Source organism: Mustela nivalis, assembly GCF_964662115.1.
Source record: "Mustela nivalis genome assembly, chromosome: 19".
In the NCBI taxonomy this organism is placed as follows: Eukaryota; Metazoa; Chordata; class Mammalia; order Carnivora; family Mustelidae; genus Mustela; species Mustela nivalis.
In genome coordinates, this window is record NC_139038.1 from 571,121 (window position 1) to 586,850 (window position 15,730).

At 55.8% G+C, this 15,730-nt stretch overlaps 2 protein-coding genes across 4 annotated transcripts in view; one reads left to right on the plus strand and one right to left on the minus strand.

Annotated features, from left to right (window-relative positions):
* Window positions 1-15,730, minus strand: part of CHLSN (cholesin) — a 123,225-nt gene that overhangs the window by 57,725 nt on the left and 49,770 nt on the right. The window lies entirely within an intron of this gene.
* Window positions 729-10,069, plus strand: LOC309854638 (uncharacterized protein). Its single transcript, XM_082713995.1, has 2 exons — window positions 729-900; window positions 8,605-10,069. Exon 2 carries the CDS (start codon window positions 8,621-8,623, stop codon window positions 9,608-9,610), a length of 990 nt encoding a protein of 329 aa, XP_082570121.1. The 5' UTR covers window positions 729-900; window positions 8,605-8,620; the 3' UTR covers window positions 9,611-10,069.

Sequence of the window (15,730 nt, forward strand, 5' to 3'; positions counted from 1 at the left end):
AGTGGGCTGGGTGCTACACGCAACGTCCCCCAAGTGCTACTCGATCTTACACAGGGTCAGCTGCCATGAGTGCAAACACGTAAGGAGGGCTCTGCGTGTCACGTCTCCAGCTGGGGCTGGCCTGGGGACAGCCGCCAGGGAAGCGTCACCAGCCTCCAGGTCCATGCTGAACTCCTGCTTCCTTTATGCAGGTCATCTCCTTTAGGGATCTGGGATCCCCGGGGCTACTTCCTCATGCCCCCAGGGCTCCGGCCCCATTCTCCCTCCGCGATTCTTACCTGCCCTGTGCCCAGCCCCTTGCCAGGGCACAGGATCAGATGTGGATGACCCTTGCAGGTAACAGCATCCTGACTCTGCCTGATCCCAACGGAGGCTCCAGGCCCAGGCCTGCAAGGCTGTGTGCTCAGGCCTCTGGCTTGCTGATCCACCCTGCAGTGGAGGGCAGTGCCTGGCTGGGGTGGAGCGCACTAAGGGAAAAACTCTGGGGGACTTTCCTTGGGCTACACAGGTTGGGAACACTTTTCCCTGTGTTATGGGTGGGGTTTTAGGTCCTATTTTAAGTTGCAGACGTTGCCTGCCTTCTGGGAGGGACCATCTCGTGAACGGTCAGTGTGTGGAGTCTGCAGGGAAACCGCTGGATGCCCACAGACCCCGGGAGGCAAGGTACACACCTCACTTTTTCTGTCTGCGAGGCAAAGTTACCTCTCTACGTGGGCCAAGCTGAATTTTTCTGGGTCACGTGGCCAAACCACACTCTGCTTAAAATGCAGTGTGTGTAGTTTCAACGACTTCAGCTGGATTCCTGTCTTCCATACAGGAGCGACGGTCTGTGCCTGCGTCCCTGTGAGCACAGAGCACAGGCAGGACTGAAGACGGACACGGCGTGTGTGCCTCGCCCAGGTGAGCTGCCGGCCCTCTTGGCTTTCTCTATCTCCCTGCCTCTGGGGGCCCCCACCCCGGGGACTGTGGCCTGAGCGCGGGCTGACAGTGTGGGCTGAGGGTGATTTCACAGCCAAGTGCCATTTCTTTCTGAAAATGAAGGTTTCTTTATGCAATAGCTTGGCTCCAGTGAAAACGAAAATGAGATTTATTTTGCCAGCATTTAAACTTGCAAATGACTGCGCAGAGCGCTCAGGTCCCCTCATAAGGAAAGACACACAGTGGCTCTAGTTCTGTGTCCTGAGGACAGAGCTGGGAGAGGCCTGTCAACTGTCCACACGCACATTTGGGTGCTGACCAGAGCCGCCAGAGGCACACCCTCACACCGGCTCTCCATCCCAGGGTGCAACAGGAGAGGTTACACTCTGGCAGAGGACAGCAAATGTCTTTCAGGAGGCACATCTGGAACATGTAGGTTTCATGGGGTATGAAGCTTGGGATGGGGGGCCCCTTTCCAGAACCGTGGTGGGGGCGGGGCGGGGCACCCAGACCCTGTGGTGTTTCCGCCCAGAGGGAGGAGCCTAGGAAGACAGGAAAGGCCTGAGTTTTCCAGGCAAGCAGGGCAGCCAGCCTTCTGCACAAGGCATGCTTTGTGTTCAGGGCCACTCAGTATGGCATGGAAGGAAAGGGTCTCTATGACCACCTGACTCCTCTCTGTAAGTGGAAAGGAACCACCCGAGTGCCCTCCACGTGCCACCTGGTCTGACAAAATCTTCCTGAAGGTGCTCAGGGGTGCCATGCTGCGGACACACACCCAGGAGCTCATGCATCTGTCTAATACCACAGGCCTATGGAGTGCGACATGGGGCTGTCCACCTCACAGAGGGGCTGCTAGGGCAGGGCAGCAGTGGAAGCCCATGGAGCACAGCCTTCCAGGACCTCCGGTAACAGGGCTGGGCTCTGCACGTGCCCTTCAGTCAGGGCCCCGAGGAGGGTTAGGGCCGAGGAGGGTGAGGCTGGACAAAACAGCTGGGGACAGCAGGGCAGAGACTGCTGGGGAGGGGTCTGCAGGGCCATGTGGCGGCCTGGTGCTGCGGTCCAGAGCACAATGTGGCATCGCCGCAGGGGCTGTGTGCAGGAGGATAGAAACAAAACCAGGGTCTGGCCGCCAACCTGGCCGAGCAGTGTGCCACAGCACAGTGCCATGTAGTCCTGGGACCAGCATGAAGCAGGCCGCAAAAGGCCACGGAACAGCCACACCCTACCGTCTGGTGCAGGTGTGTGCTCTGACCCTTTACCAAAGATGCCACATCCCCATCAGGCAGGACCACTGAGGACCCTGGTCGTGGTACAGCCCCTGCTTTCTGACAGAGAGCGCCCACTTCCTCAGACCCTCCTCCAAATCACCCACCCAAGCCCAAACCCTAAAGCAGGCCCTGCTGGCGCGATGCTCCGTAGGGTGCATGGTCTCGCTCCCCATGCGAGGGGACAGCCTAGCCTGTCCCCAGAGGTTCTGGAGGTCCAGGGGCCAGGTGTTCTCGAGCTAAGGCACAGAGGGTCCATGAGGACAGGACAGTGGCACCTGGTGGCCAGGGCCAGGCTCCTCGTAAGCGCTCGGTAAGTGTGTGGGGACAGGTGGATGGAGTGTGCGTCTCTAGACCAGGGGTGGGTTTGCTGGAGCGCAGTTCTCTCAGGCTCAGCTCTGCGGGGGAATGGCTGCCCCCAGGGCAATGGGATGTGCTGGCAAACACCTAGGCCCACAGAGCGGCCAGCGGACACAAATGGGCATCCCTAGGCCAGGAGACCCCTATCGTCTCTGCCCTCGGAACCGTCTGAACCAGTGGGAAGCTTCTCATGGTGGTGGTCGGGGGGGGAGGTGGGTCTGAAAAGAAGGGCCCTTGAGTACAGACAAGGGGCTCTCACTGTGTCCCTGAACGGCTGCTGAGAGGCCACAGGGACATCAGGGAGTGTGGTATGTGTCAGAGGAAGATCCCATGAGCACACAGAGGTCCAGAGCTCAGCCTTCACACAGGTAAGCCTCTCACAGTGGGCTCCGGCCTCTGACTTAACACAGGGACACAAGATGTGTCCACGAAAGCGCAGGGATGGCAGCGAGGCAGTCCCTGTCCAGGCAGGGACGTCCACTGTGTGAGGAACGGACTGCCCAGCTCCGGGTCAGACAGGGAGCAGCTATGTCTCCCGGAGGCACATGTGTGCGTGTAAGTGTGTCCAGGAAAGACAGAGGTGGTCTCAGAAGACACGAAAGGAGCAAAGTGGAAACCTTTTCATCTTCACACTTCCGTGAAGTTATTTTCCCCAAAACCCATAGAACACATTCAGAACGGCTCAGGTATTCGCACCTTAGGATCACCAGGAAGGAGAGGAGGGAGACGCCTGGTACCAGGTCCCCACAAACGCAGTATGGGTAAGCGGGGCCACACAGCTGGTCACACTCCCTTCCCAGCCCCCAGGTGGGGTCTGGAGGTGGGAGCCTGTGGACGGTTCCCACATGCCATCGTGCCCAGTGTCCACGAAAGCTCGTGCTCCCCACACCACAGCACCGTAAAGCTGGCCAGGCTGGACAGCACAGGGCTTGGCCATGTATGGGCTGAACGGTGACTCATCAGGCCCACAGCTGCCTGTCGGCCAGGAGCACAGAAGACTGGGATGGAATGGAAACATTTACGCAGCCGAGACCAGAAGGCGCTAAAAAAGCCAAGTCCTGCCAGAGGGAGCGAGAGCGGGAAGAGCTGGCCAGGAGGGAATGGGGTTGGTGCCTTGGGACAGAGTAGGAAGGAATCCTCCCAAGGGGCAGGGACAAGAGGCAGTTTCCCTTCCCTGTGCTCCGTCCTGTAACTCACTAGATGAACATGGAGCAGGGAGTGCGCCCAGCACATTCTCATGCACCTGCAACATCAGGAGCTGGTGGTGGAGAGACAGCCATAGCCAGAGCTCGTGAGTGACAGGAGTCCTGGTGACAGTTCCCAGAGGTTCACATCTGAGACCAATGGGGCCATGGAGAGCCCCGGGCAGAGGGCTGCGCCGGCCAGGCTGAGGACACAGCAGTCACTGAGCAGAATCCCATCCTCAAAGGCTTACGCTCTTTCCATATAGAAAGAGTTTGCAAGCTTTTCTGGGATCACAGGTGAAATGAGCCCAGAACTGGAAAGCACCCAGCAAAAAAGGACATCAAAACTTCAGAGACTCCGTAAGCATCTGCAGTGGGGAGGTCCTAGCAACTAGAGTTGTTGCTTGTACACAGGGATGACAAGAAGGGCCATGTGGATGCAGGGAAAACACTGAACCACCCTGCTGTTCAGTGCCTGAGCAGAGCTCCTAGGGACATAAATGTAGGCCTGTAACACAGAACGTGTGAGGAGGGGCTGCTGGGAGAGGGCCCAGCGGAGCAAAGGCTGGATGGCCACCTAGGGCCCAGGGGGGCCAAGGGTACACAAACCCTCAGGAAGCCGCCCCACATGCCCCTCCCACTCTGAAAGCCTATTTAAGGAGCTACAGCCACGAGCTGCTGTAAAGAACACAAAATTCTCAAGGCTCTGGCCACGGAGAGCTCCCAGGGGACCCTAGAGCTGGACCCTGGCAGCCCTTTCGTGTGACTCAGAAGAGGGCCCCCAAAGCCCTGGTTCTTGGCCTGAAACTGGCACCAGAACAAGGTAGAGTTATGCCTCAGAGGGTCAGGCTGGCTTCTAGGGGAGTTCAGAGTCTCAGCTAAGACCCATGCTGGAAAGCATAGGCTCTCGCAGGGGACACCAAACATCACAGCCTCTCAGGCGAACACTGGCAGCCTCGCAAGTCTGACTCACACTTGCAGACACGAGCCCAGCACCCATCAGCAGCTGCACGGACCGAGACAGTGCAGCACACACGCACACAGTGGGACAGCACCTGGCTGGGAGGGAGGACACACTGCCCTTCACGGCAGCACACACGGGCCCACAGCACACCACGCTCCGCGAGGCAGAGAGGACAAGTACCGTAGGTCACCACAGCCGAGCAGTCGAAAGAAGTTAAAGCTATTTAAAAAGCAGACCAGGGCACCTAGGGGGCACAATCAGCTCCGACCCTTGGTTTCGGCTCAGGTCATGAGCCCCGCGTCGGGCTCCACGCTCAGTGGGGAGTCTGCTGGAGATTCTCTCTCCCTCTCCCTCTGCCCCGCCCACACTTGCATGTGCCTTCTCTCTCTGTCAAATCAATCAATCAATCTTACAAAAACAAGAACAAACCAGTGAAAGGATGGGAAGGGGGTCTGGCGAGGTCACAGACAGGAATCAGGAAGTGACTGACCCAGGGCCCTACTGCGCTGCTGATGAGCTCGGGCTGATCATCAACACGTCACTGTATCATAGCCACACGCCGCACACCGTATTATAACGTGAACCACGTCAAATTTACCAAATAAAACTCTTAAAAAAGCAAGACCTAGCAATCCTGCTCCTAAGTATTCACCCAAGAAAAAAGTTTTCTGCTCACCTGCAAGAAGCCATATGCTCGTATATAAAAACGTATACACAAATATTTCAAGTGGCTGGTTTGTAAGCACCCACACCTGGAAAAGGCCCCCATGTCAGCGGAATGGCAGACGCACGACTGGGACGTGGCTCAGCGACAGCAAAGAGTGAGCTCTGCCCATGCATCATCAGGGAGCCTCCGATGCCAGCCGCCCAGTGGGAACATGCCAGACACAGAAGGCACCCAGAGTCCGCTCCTGTGATGTCCTGGCAGTGTCTGAATGGGAGGGACAACAGTGCAGGGTTGCCTGGGGTGTGGCACAGGGACGGGCTGAGCACCAAGAAATGGCACAGAGGAATCTAGGGGGTGATGGACCTGTCTGTCTACTGTGCATGGTGGCATTTACGTGATCAGATGCATCCGTGGTATACACCAAAAAGGGTAAGTTTTGTCGCATGTTAATTTTAAAAGTATACAGGTTCTTGGGCCAAACCATCAGGTTCTGATCCTGATGCCATTGTTACCTACTGGCTCACTGAACGAGTGACCCCATTGTTCTGTGACATGCTCACCTCCACCACAACGTGGGATTTCAATTGTCCCTACCTCCTGTGGAGAACTACGGTTGAAGGAAATCACCCCATGTTAAGTGCTTCCCACAATGTGCAGCAGTGGTGAACACTCGGCTTTACTGAAGGCCCTGATTCCCATGAGCCCTGCCCCCCATTGCTCCCCTCCAGGGGTGAGCCTCCAGGGCTGGGGCAGGAGGCATAGGACTGTCAAGGCCAAAGAGAAGCCACAAACAGAGAAGAGACACAAAAGAGTCAGGGATGTGGGTGGGGGATTCACCGGAAGAGCCATCATCAAGGACAATTTCATGAGAAGATATCTTCCACGTTTTATTATCTTTCTGAATAAAACCCACAAGTGGTGGTGAGGGGAAGGCTGGCGGTCACCCAGCCCGGCAAAGGCTCAGGCCTGAGACAGAGTGGGTGGGGTGGGTGAGGCTGCTGCAGAGCTGGTGCGCTGGGAGAAGCTCTGTGCTCCTTGGGCCCAGAAGGGGGCAAAGCTGAGAGCCTGCTGACCTTCCTAGGCTGGCCGCCGCAAGGCCAGGGATTCGGAAGCGCATCAGGTCTCACCTGCTGGGATGCCTTCCCCTGGGTCCCAATCCTGAAGGGATAAAAAGGTGCTAGAATTCCACCCTTTGTCCACACCCTGGGGCAAAAGAATCACACGCTTGTGTTAAATACAGGAGAGGGAGCATGGCACCCAATGGCAGGGAGCAGCACCCCACTTTTTGTGCTGTTGGCACACTGGGGGCCAGTGCGCCCCACCCATCCTTGGCAACTTCCTTTCCTTGAATGAGCCCAGAGTGCAGACCGAGGAGCTGGGACCAAGAACTTGGGTCAACAGGCGCTGTGAGCAGTGTTGATGGCAGCACACCCACTCCTGGCTGTGGGCCCACAGGTGCACGACCTCTCACCAGACAACTCACACAGCAGACGGAAGGGAGCGTGAGGTTGGAGCTCACCCCACTCCAAAGAAGGCCCCTTGCCTCTCGAGAAAGGCAAGAAGCAGTTAACAAGCTGATGAGTCCAGGACCTTCTCTCACGGCCAGATTTGGGGACGTACACCCTCTGTCCACCTGGCTGACCCAGAACCTGGCTACACCCTCTGACCCAGAACCTGGCTACCAAATCAGGTAATGGAGCTGACTGCCACAAGCTGGGGGCCTCTGACAATGAGCGCCCCGAAACCACCAGCAGAGAGAGTACGGTTGGCCCCAGGAAGTGCCCAGGACACTGGCCAGATGCAGAGATCAGACACCGGCCCAGCCTAATGCTGTTTCCTGACCTGTGGTCAATGTTCACAAGATCTTCTTTCCAATTTGCCGTAATTAAAGATTAACATTCCAAATCACTTCCTCTCTGTCGGGTCACTATTCTTAATTTTGAAGGCATTCTGCGTCCTGGCAATCACTCATCACCTTCAGCAGTAGCAGATGGAAAACAGTGCAATTCCCTGTGTTTCTCAGACAATGCCAGCCAGACACGGACATGGAGAAATGTGTGCATTCAAGTCACCTCCGCAGGCCTGTGGGACGGATAGCCACTGATGTGCCAGAGAAGGCAAGCACATGCTAGCCACCTCCACATGTTGTGCCCCAGGGCTGTCAAACCAGGACAATGCATCTGGGCACTGGGCGTGTCCAGGAAGGAGGGACACCCATGACACATCCGCATACCCAAGGGGCCACCTGTCAGACCTCCTATGTGTGTAACAGGTGCTTCCAGATGCAAAGTCTGCTACTGAGATGGCTCTGGTGGTGGGTAGCCAGGAAGAGAGGCCATGCGCTTGTGCTCTCTCCTTCGGAAGTCCGTGCTGGCAGCATGTGACCACACTGTGTGACTCTGTCAGCCAGGCCCCAGGCTGCCCCCCTGGGGAGAACATGAAAGCAGGCTGTGGGGCCAGGCCTATGCGTGAGCATTCCACGAACATCAACTCTCCCATTTTACCCCCTCAACCTCCTTTGAACAAGGAGCTACGCGATCTCCTGACCTCATGGGCTCTTTGGTTAAAACCGAAGGGGAGGATGTGTGTATACAGAAACCAAACAATTTCAGTGACAAAAGACCAGCCAGGAAGGATGTGAGTCTGTACACATTGCGATTTAAAGCCCCAAGTCAGGACTTTACAGCTTGGCTCATACCAACAGGTCCTGGTTGAAAGAGCAGGAAGGGCTGTGGATCCTCAGGGCCAGTGTTCACACACACCCCCTTTCCGTCTCCACAGTCAACACGACAGAGTGCAGGTCTCTGGGTCCAGAAGCTGGACAGTCACATGCACACGTGTTGCAGAATGCAGATTCCGGGCGTTCCCCGGCCTGACGCTAAGGCCCCGAGTGAGCACGATGCCCAGGAGGAGTTCTAAATCTGAGTCATGGAACTCCGCTCCCCTGCAGTCCTTCAGGAGATTGGGGCCCCTGGCGCACAAGCTTTAGCAGTGGGACTAAGACGTGACCTCATTCCAAGAAGCTGTCTCTCTTAAGAGCAGAAAGCTTCGTTCTGATGTGTGGGGAGAAGTGGACGGGCACCCAGGCCCCTGCTCCAGAACCCCCACAGGGAAGCTGGCAGTCACACCAATCCCTGTTCCCACCCTCCTCGGGGGAGGCCCTCCTCCAGGCAGGCCCCCCGCCCCCGCCCTTCTCGTGACCCCAGGGTGATGGCCGGTAAATAGCGTGGTATGCTTCCATTGCAGCTCGGACGCAGCCGGGATGAGCTTGCACAACATGTCGTGGGTCCAGTACCCGAGTCGCGTGTCCACAGCAGTCGAGGATGTCATCGCCGCACAGAGCATCGTCTCTAGGTGCCTGCAGGTCTACATGGCTCTGGGGGTTCCGGTGAGCTTGGCGGCTGGGCTCTTCAACCTGACCACCTTCATCAAGGGCCGTGCCAGGTGGGGTGGCCTGGACGCATTCCTTTCGGACCTCACGATCACCAACGTGTTGGTGACGCTGCTGTCCCTCACCGCCATCAGCCGGCCAGACTACATGGTCGCCACCAACCTGAGTTGTGCCACCCTCTCCTTCCTGGCCAATGTCTGCTACTTCAATGCGCAGTATGTGCAGCTGGTGATGCTCTTTGCGTTCCTGCTACAGGGCTCTGCGCCCTGCCTGCCCGTGGCCACCAAGGCAGCCCAGAGGCCCGTGGAGAGCCTGGCCGTCATTGGGGGCTGTGCCTTCTGCAGCTCCCTGGGACTGGCAGCCCTGCTGGGCACATCTGGGGAGCTGTCCAGAACCACCCTGTGCCAGGTGGATCCGCTGACCGCCTGGCCCGAGTATGAAATCGTCAAGGTCAGCCTGGGCTTCGGGCTGGCCCTTGTCCTGAAGCTGGCGTTCTTCATCCTGATCGTTGTCCAGCTGGCCTGGCGGGCGGCCCCTCCCCAGAGGGATGTGGCCTCCGCTCCCTGCCTTGTGCTTGCCATGGCCCTGACCACGTTTGCCTGCCGCCTCCTCTACAACATTGCACTCCTGCAGCGGGCCCGGCTGAAGCTGCAGAGGGACATTGGCTCTCCCAGGGATGAGCTGCTCATGAACCTGGCAGAGCTGGTCCTGTTTGGGGAGAGCTGCATGAATTCCCTGGCCATCCTCTTCCTCCATAGGCCTTGCAGGCTGGCACTGCTGAACCTTCCAGAGCGCATCACCCAACGGTGCAGGAAGGCAGATCCCAGCGACAGCTTCTCCTTAAAGAGGGTCAGCAGTTAAGGCAGGGCTCCGTTTGCAGTGGACGAGCAAGCCGGACAAGTGAGAGGGTCTTCCTGGCAGGGAGGGGATAGGACCATCTGTTGAAACTCCAGTCTGCATGGTGAGCACCAATGGGGGGACAGGATCGTCTGGAAGGCATGGCAAACCAGCTGCCTGGCATGTGGCTCCACACCCTAGATCAAGGCTTGCAGCTAAAGGAAACCCTGCAAATCAAGGGCTCTGCGACTGTGAGGGCCAAAGCTGTCCAGACACAGGGCTGACCGGATGGAGACGTCCTACATGCTGGTGGGCAGTTCCGTGAGCCTGAGATGGCATCCTTCTCTGCTCCTTCCCAGCCAGACAACAGAATCTTGAAAATAAACACATTGTTCAAATAACTATGGGGCCATATTATAATCTAGCCCTAAAGGGTCGTTAACTGGTTAACTTTTAACACTGCCAGAGAGTCTGGACCGCAGACATACTCTGGTTTTATCTCTGTAAGTGTACCATCCTCACTGGAGGTCTGAGAGTATCACCCACAGGCTGATCAAGTGTCACATGGCGCTCCCGGCTCCCTGCGACCTGGCAGGTGGTTGGTGCCCACCATAAGGTACCAAACATAAAATACGAAGTTCAGTAGTTAATCTTAATGCAGATTCACACTTAACAATTCTTGCTAGATTTACATTAAGATTTTCTTGGTCGAACAGAGAAAGGAGGCGTGGAAGGGAAAGGGGTCTCTGGTTGTGGGAATCTATACCTTTGACAGGTTTGGTTTTTTATGAAAACCTCGAGAGTAGTTTTAGGGTCACAATAAAATTAAAAGGAATGAAGAGGTTCCCTCCACGCCCTGCCCCCACCCTGACGTCCCCCTGATGGGAGTGCCTGTCACAAGTCATGGATCTCCACTGACACATCGCTGTCATGCCAAGTCCATAGTTCACGTCTGGGCTCACTCCTGGTGCTGGACATTCCATGGTTCCGACGGGTTTATGCGGACACACAGCCTTCGTTATGATGTCACAGAGGACCCACTGCCTGAAAAGCCCCCATGCTCTGCCCCTTCATCCCTGTCCCTGGTCCCGGGCCCCCATCCACCTTTACTGTCCCCGCAGTCCTGCTTTTTCCAGAACACCCTGCAGCTGGCATCCCACAGTCCGGAGCCAGCTCACACTGACTTCTGTCACTTGGGAACATACACGTCAAGTTCCTCCACGTCTTGGTAGCTGGTTTCTTTTTAGGGCTAACACTGTTGTCTGGATAGCTTCTATTTTAATGACTATTTTATGTTATTCTGCAAACTACAGGACAAAAACTTGCCTCTTCGATGTTGATACATCTGCATTATTTCTTTGGAAAAAAAAAGAATTTGGATTACATTGTTAAGTTGCTTCTGTAAAACCATTAAAATACTAAATGCTTTAAAACCCCGCTCCCTTCTGTTTCTGCTCCTGTGTGCTCACACACTCCAGGAGCCTTGGCCCTGGACCCCAGGCAGGCGCGAGGCCTGCAGGGGCTGGCAGGGTGCACAAAGGACGGAGCTGGGAGCATCTGAAGTCAGTGCGCTCCCTTCCGCCGGGAGGGTCAAGCAGGACAAATGGCATCAGGATGGACATGTCAAGGCTGCTCCTTCACACAGGATAGAGTAATTCTTACTAGATGCTGGATGTCAGGCATTTCCCTTGTTGGGTGTTAAATTTCACTCTCATTTTTTAAAAAAGATTTTATTTATTTGAGAGAGAGAGCAAGCAAAAGAGAGAGAGAGAGAGAAAGAACACGAGTGGTGAGGAGCGGCAGAGGGAGAGGGAGAAGCGGGCTCCCTGACACAGGCCTCGATCCCTGGACCTTAGGATCATGACTGGAGCCGAAGGCGTAGACGCTTCATCGACTGAGCCCCCCAGGTGCCCCTGCTCTCTTCTCCTGAAGAGTACTGACATTTACTCCGGCAGGCATGTTGTTCCCTGCGGACCTGTGGGATTCTCTGGAGAGTTGTGTTTAAGCTTTGTTAGTCAGGGTCTGGTGTGTCCCATTCTGGGGTCTCTCCTCGTTGTCACAAATGCTCAGAAATATCTCTGGTCTGACCAGGTGGAAGAGAACGTGGCCCAGGCCTATGTAAACTCTGGGAGTTGTTTGGCTTGGAGCTGGCCTGTAGTTGTTCTCAGTCCGGCCTTGACTGTCCCCACCAGGCACGTACAGGTTCAGCTCTCTGCACCTCGGAGCTCTTTTTTGACATGGCTCCCTGTCTCCAGCCCCATCTCCTGCCATTCCAGCTCCTCTGGCCTCCCAGAAACCTAATCCCGTCCCCTCAACGTGGTCTGGTCACCCGAGCTGCTCAGATCCCGTCCTGCCCCCGGACAAGGGGGCTCACTGTGCCTCCTTCCTTCTCTCTGAGACCAAGAGCCTGCGCTGCCCACTGCCCCAGTGTCTGGAAACAGCTCTGTCCTCTATCTTATCCAGCTTTTAATGGTTTATGGCAAGTTCCCTGACGTTACTCATTTACGGCCAGAAGTGGAAGGATCTAAATTAATGTATAAATATACAATAATAGAAGCCAACAGCCTGCTAGTTTTAGAACAGAAGGAGGGGTTAGGCTCACATGTGCTCAGGCTCCTCTAAGAAATGGCCGACTCACACTGGGACAGCAAACACGTAAGCCAAGCCCAGAGAATCTGATCCCACTGAGTTTCTCAGTATTTTGGCTAAAGGAATAGTTTTAGAACTCAACCACAGGAATGTAAAACGGTGGTTCTCAAACTTTTTCTTTTGAGCCACAGGATCCTTTCTTTAAACAAATCCTATGAGGAAGCCCAGTGTCTGAGACACTAAAAGGTACCGTGGCGATGGGAGAGGAGGTGGGGAAACCCGACCCTAGAGCACCAAGGTGCCCCCGGCCCCCAACACTAGCCCTGCGTGGGTCTCATCTGTTCACCCCTTGCCCTGGGTCAGACAGGACACACTGTGAACAGGAGCTCCTCAAGAACCAAGCCAAGAGAAAGGTCAAGAGCCACAGAGGAGAAAACACACAGAACTGGTTGTCCACCGTGGGGGGTTGCTTTAGCCCAGAAGGTGCCCACCAAACCTCGATTTGAAAAAGATGGCTCAGAATGAAGAGGGTGGAGGGTGAGGGGCAGCCACTTCCTGAGGCTCCCGGCCTCTCCCTGAGGACCCGGGCCACCAGCCTGGCATTCTAGAACATGCCACCCACAAACAGCCCCCCTTGGGCCAGAGCCTGGTAGACACCATCTAACTGAGCTTCTGTGGGCCACACACACGGCATTCTGGGTGCCACTGGCACACTGCTCTCAGAAAATTAGAGGAAATGTCCAGAAAGCTCCAGGCAACGGCTGAGAGGAGCCCAGCTGTCCAAAAAGTCAACATTGGCGAAACCGCGGGGATGGCTCCTTTATGGTGTCATGAAATACCCCCAGGGTGAGTGGGCATGAAGGTGCCTCTGATGCCGGAAAGAAGCTGCACCCTCGACATTCCGTCCCGTAATGGAAGGGGCTGGACAGTGGGTCTGCAGAAGGCAGCTCTAGGGAACAGCTTTGGACAGTGTAGACAGCAGTGGTTTGGCACGCTACGGCATGGACACACAGCTCTGCACACACACGAGATTGCCACTTGGGTCTCACTGATTGGTAGCCCCAGAGAGGACGGGAGGACAGTGCCAATGCATCCACTCCTGCTAACACAGGCTCCAGGCTGAGTCTCCAGCGCACAGCTCATCTGGAAGGAAGTGCCTGGTGGTCACTTCTCTGCTCCCTGGGCCAGCTTACTGGGCCACACACACACACACACACACACACTCAGAATCAGGGGCTCTGACACTCAGCCCCGGCCAACGGCTACCCAATGGGGGCCCATAGTACTCCCCCACAGCACATACCTCTGCATGCCAGCCTGCAGCCGATGAAGATGGTGCAGGACGTCCATCCACACACTCCCCCAAGGTGAGCCCATCCCCGTCCCCTCTCTGGGCCCTGGCCTCGGTTTTTATAGCAAGTGGTGCTGGCCTGAATGCTTGAGGGCATGTGAGCACAAAGCCCACAAAAGCCCCCAAGGGCTTTGTAAGGGTCACAAAGAATGCAGGGGAAGGGCTCTCTGCTTCCCCCCACTCAGGATAATCAAGAAAAAACACGAGAGGCGGAGTGTGCAGCGTGGCCTCTCAAGAGCGGGCACACCCACGGTGCCTGCCCATGAGCTTCCCCCCATAAGCACCACAAAGGCCATGCTGTGCTTCCCAGTGCCAGCAGACTCTGAAGCGCAGCTGCCACAGCACTTGGGGTCTCAGCCATGAGCCGATTCCTGCCAACAAGCCTCCAAACATCGGGACTGAGCTTCTCTCTCCCTAAGATGCACCCAGAGGAAATAGGAGCCCGGCTGCCCGGGACTCCGCTCGCGTCTTGCTGACCAGGTCATCCTGGGGAAGGGTGGCACACGCACGTGCTGTGGACACATGGCCCCGCCCGAGGACAAGGACGGTGCAGGCCAGGTGTCCTGGTGTTCATAGCTCCCTATGGGCATCATGTAGCGCCCCCATTCTACCACCACTCTACCGAGGGCCCTAGGGCAGCTGACTGCAGAGGGAGAAGACGGGAACCTGGGGGTTCCAGGCTTGTTCCCATTGTGGCAAAACGTTTCTCACCATAGGGGTCCCTCTGCAGCCAGGGGGACAATTCTTTGCTACAGAAGAACAGAGGTGGCAGGGATGGGGGACACTGCATCAGGCCTGGAGGAACTGGAAATGAGGGTAAGGGTTCTTTCTGGTGGGGCCCTCACTCAGGCAGACCTCCTGGCTTTACCACATGTCTGTTCTTTATGTGCTACCTGTTACCGGACTACATCTGCAAATTTAACTAAACGAACGCCAAGCAGACCAGACTCCCTTTGAAGTTTCCCCATCATCCAATTCTGGGGATGGATAAAAATCTGTAAAGAAGTCTAATTCAGCCCCAAGACAACCTTGTTACAGGGGACTGGCCATGTGGGAAGCTCTCAGTGCAATGACGAGGACCGTGGGCCAGAGTCAGCCAGACGGAGGCCTGGGCCAAATGCACCTGAGCTCAGGCTTCTCACCTGCACGGCAGGGACAGGACCAGCCCCCACATGCCAGGGTGCTCAGTGAGGGTTACATGAGCCATGGGTAAAATGTGGTCAGCAAACAGAGCCTAGCGTGAGTAAACGCCCACTGGAGGGTAGATTTTAACATCGAAAGGTCTTTCTGCTCTACAGAGACATCCATAAGATGTTCCCATCCCTGATGCATGCAAACATCAGCTCGGGTTTGGGGACTGAAATCCCTAAGGCAGGGTCCTGTCGTATGAAGGCTGACAGGTTACTAGCCACCCAGGGCCACCAGCTGGCAGCCCTCATGAGCTGATGGCAAGCCTTCTGCATGGGGCCAGCATGCTAGGATAGTGCTGGGAACTCGGGGGGAGCTGCAGGGATAGTGCGTCAGGAGCCACGGGAAGCACCTCCTCAGCCACCGGGACGGAGGGGCCACAGGCCTTGGGCTGGGGCGAGTGGGCAGTGGCTATTTTTACGTGACATGTCTTGGCTATTTCAAGGTTTGGATTTTTATTTATTTTTTTAACACAACAGGAAGTTATACTTTCTCATGACTCATTTCTTTCAAAATGGTGTCCTCAGGCATCGTTAGTGCTGGACTTGTTGGGAGTCTGTGGCTGTCCACGGTAGGTGTGAGATCACACCGGCCTCATCCACGTTACTAAATCATTCAGAATTTGAAGAATTACAGATTAGAATTATGTCTGGATTCTAAAGCTGGAAAGAACACTAGATGTTAGTATGTTTCCATAAAAAACGTAACATTTCAACATTTTCTGTTGATATACATGTGTATTAAACACAAATCTGAAAGATGTTAGACTATTACCATTCAGAATACCTTCATGCGTTTGGAACAGGATCCTGACAAAACAGAAAAAGCTTGCAGGGAAGCCACCTGGCAGCCTGCAGGGCCCGTCACTGGAGGGGAACCCTGCGGCCACCATGCCCTTGTCCAACCGGACACCTTGCTCCAAGCCCAGAACCAGCCTCTGTCCTCCGGGAGGAGCACGTGTCGGTCTCTGTGCTGCCAACGCCACAGCCGTGTGCTTTATTCACACTCAAGTCACC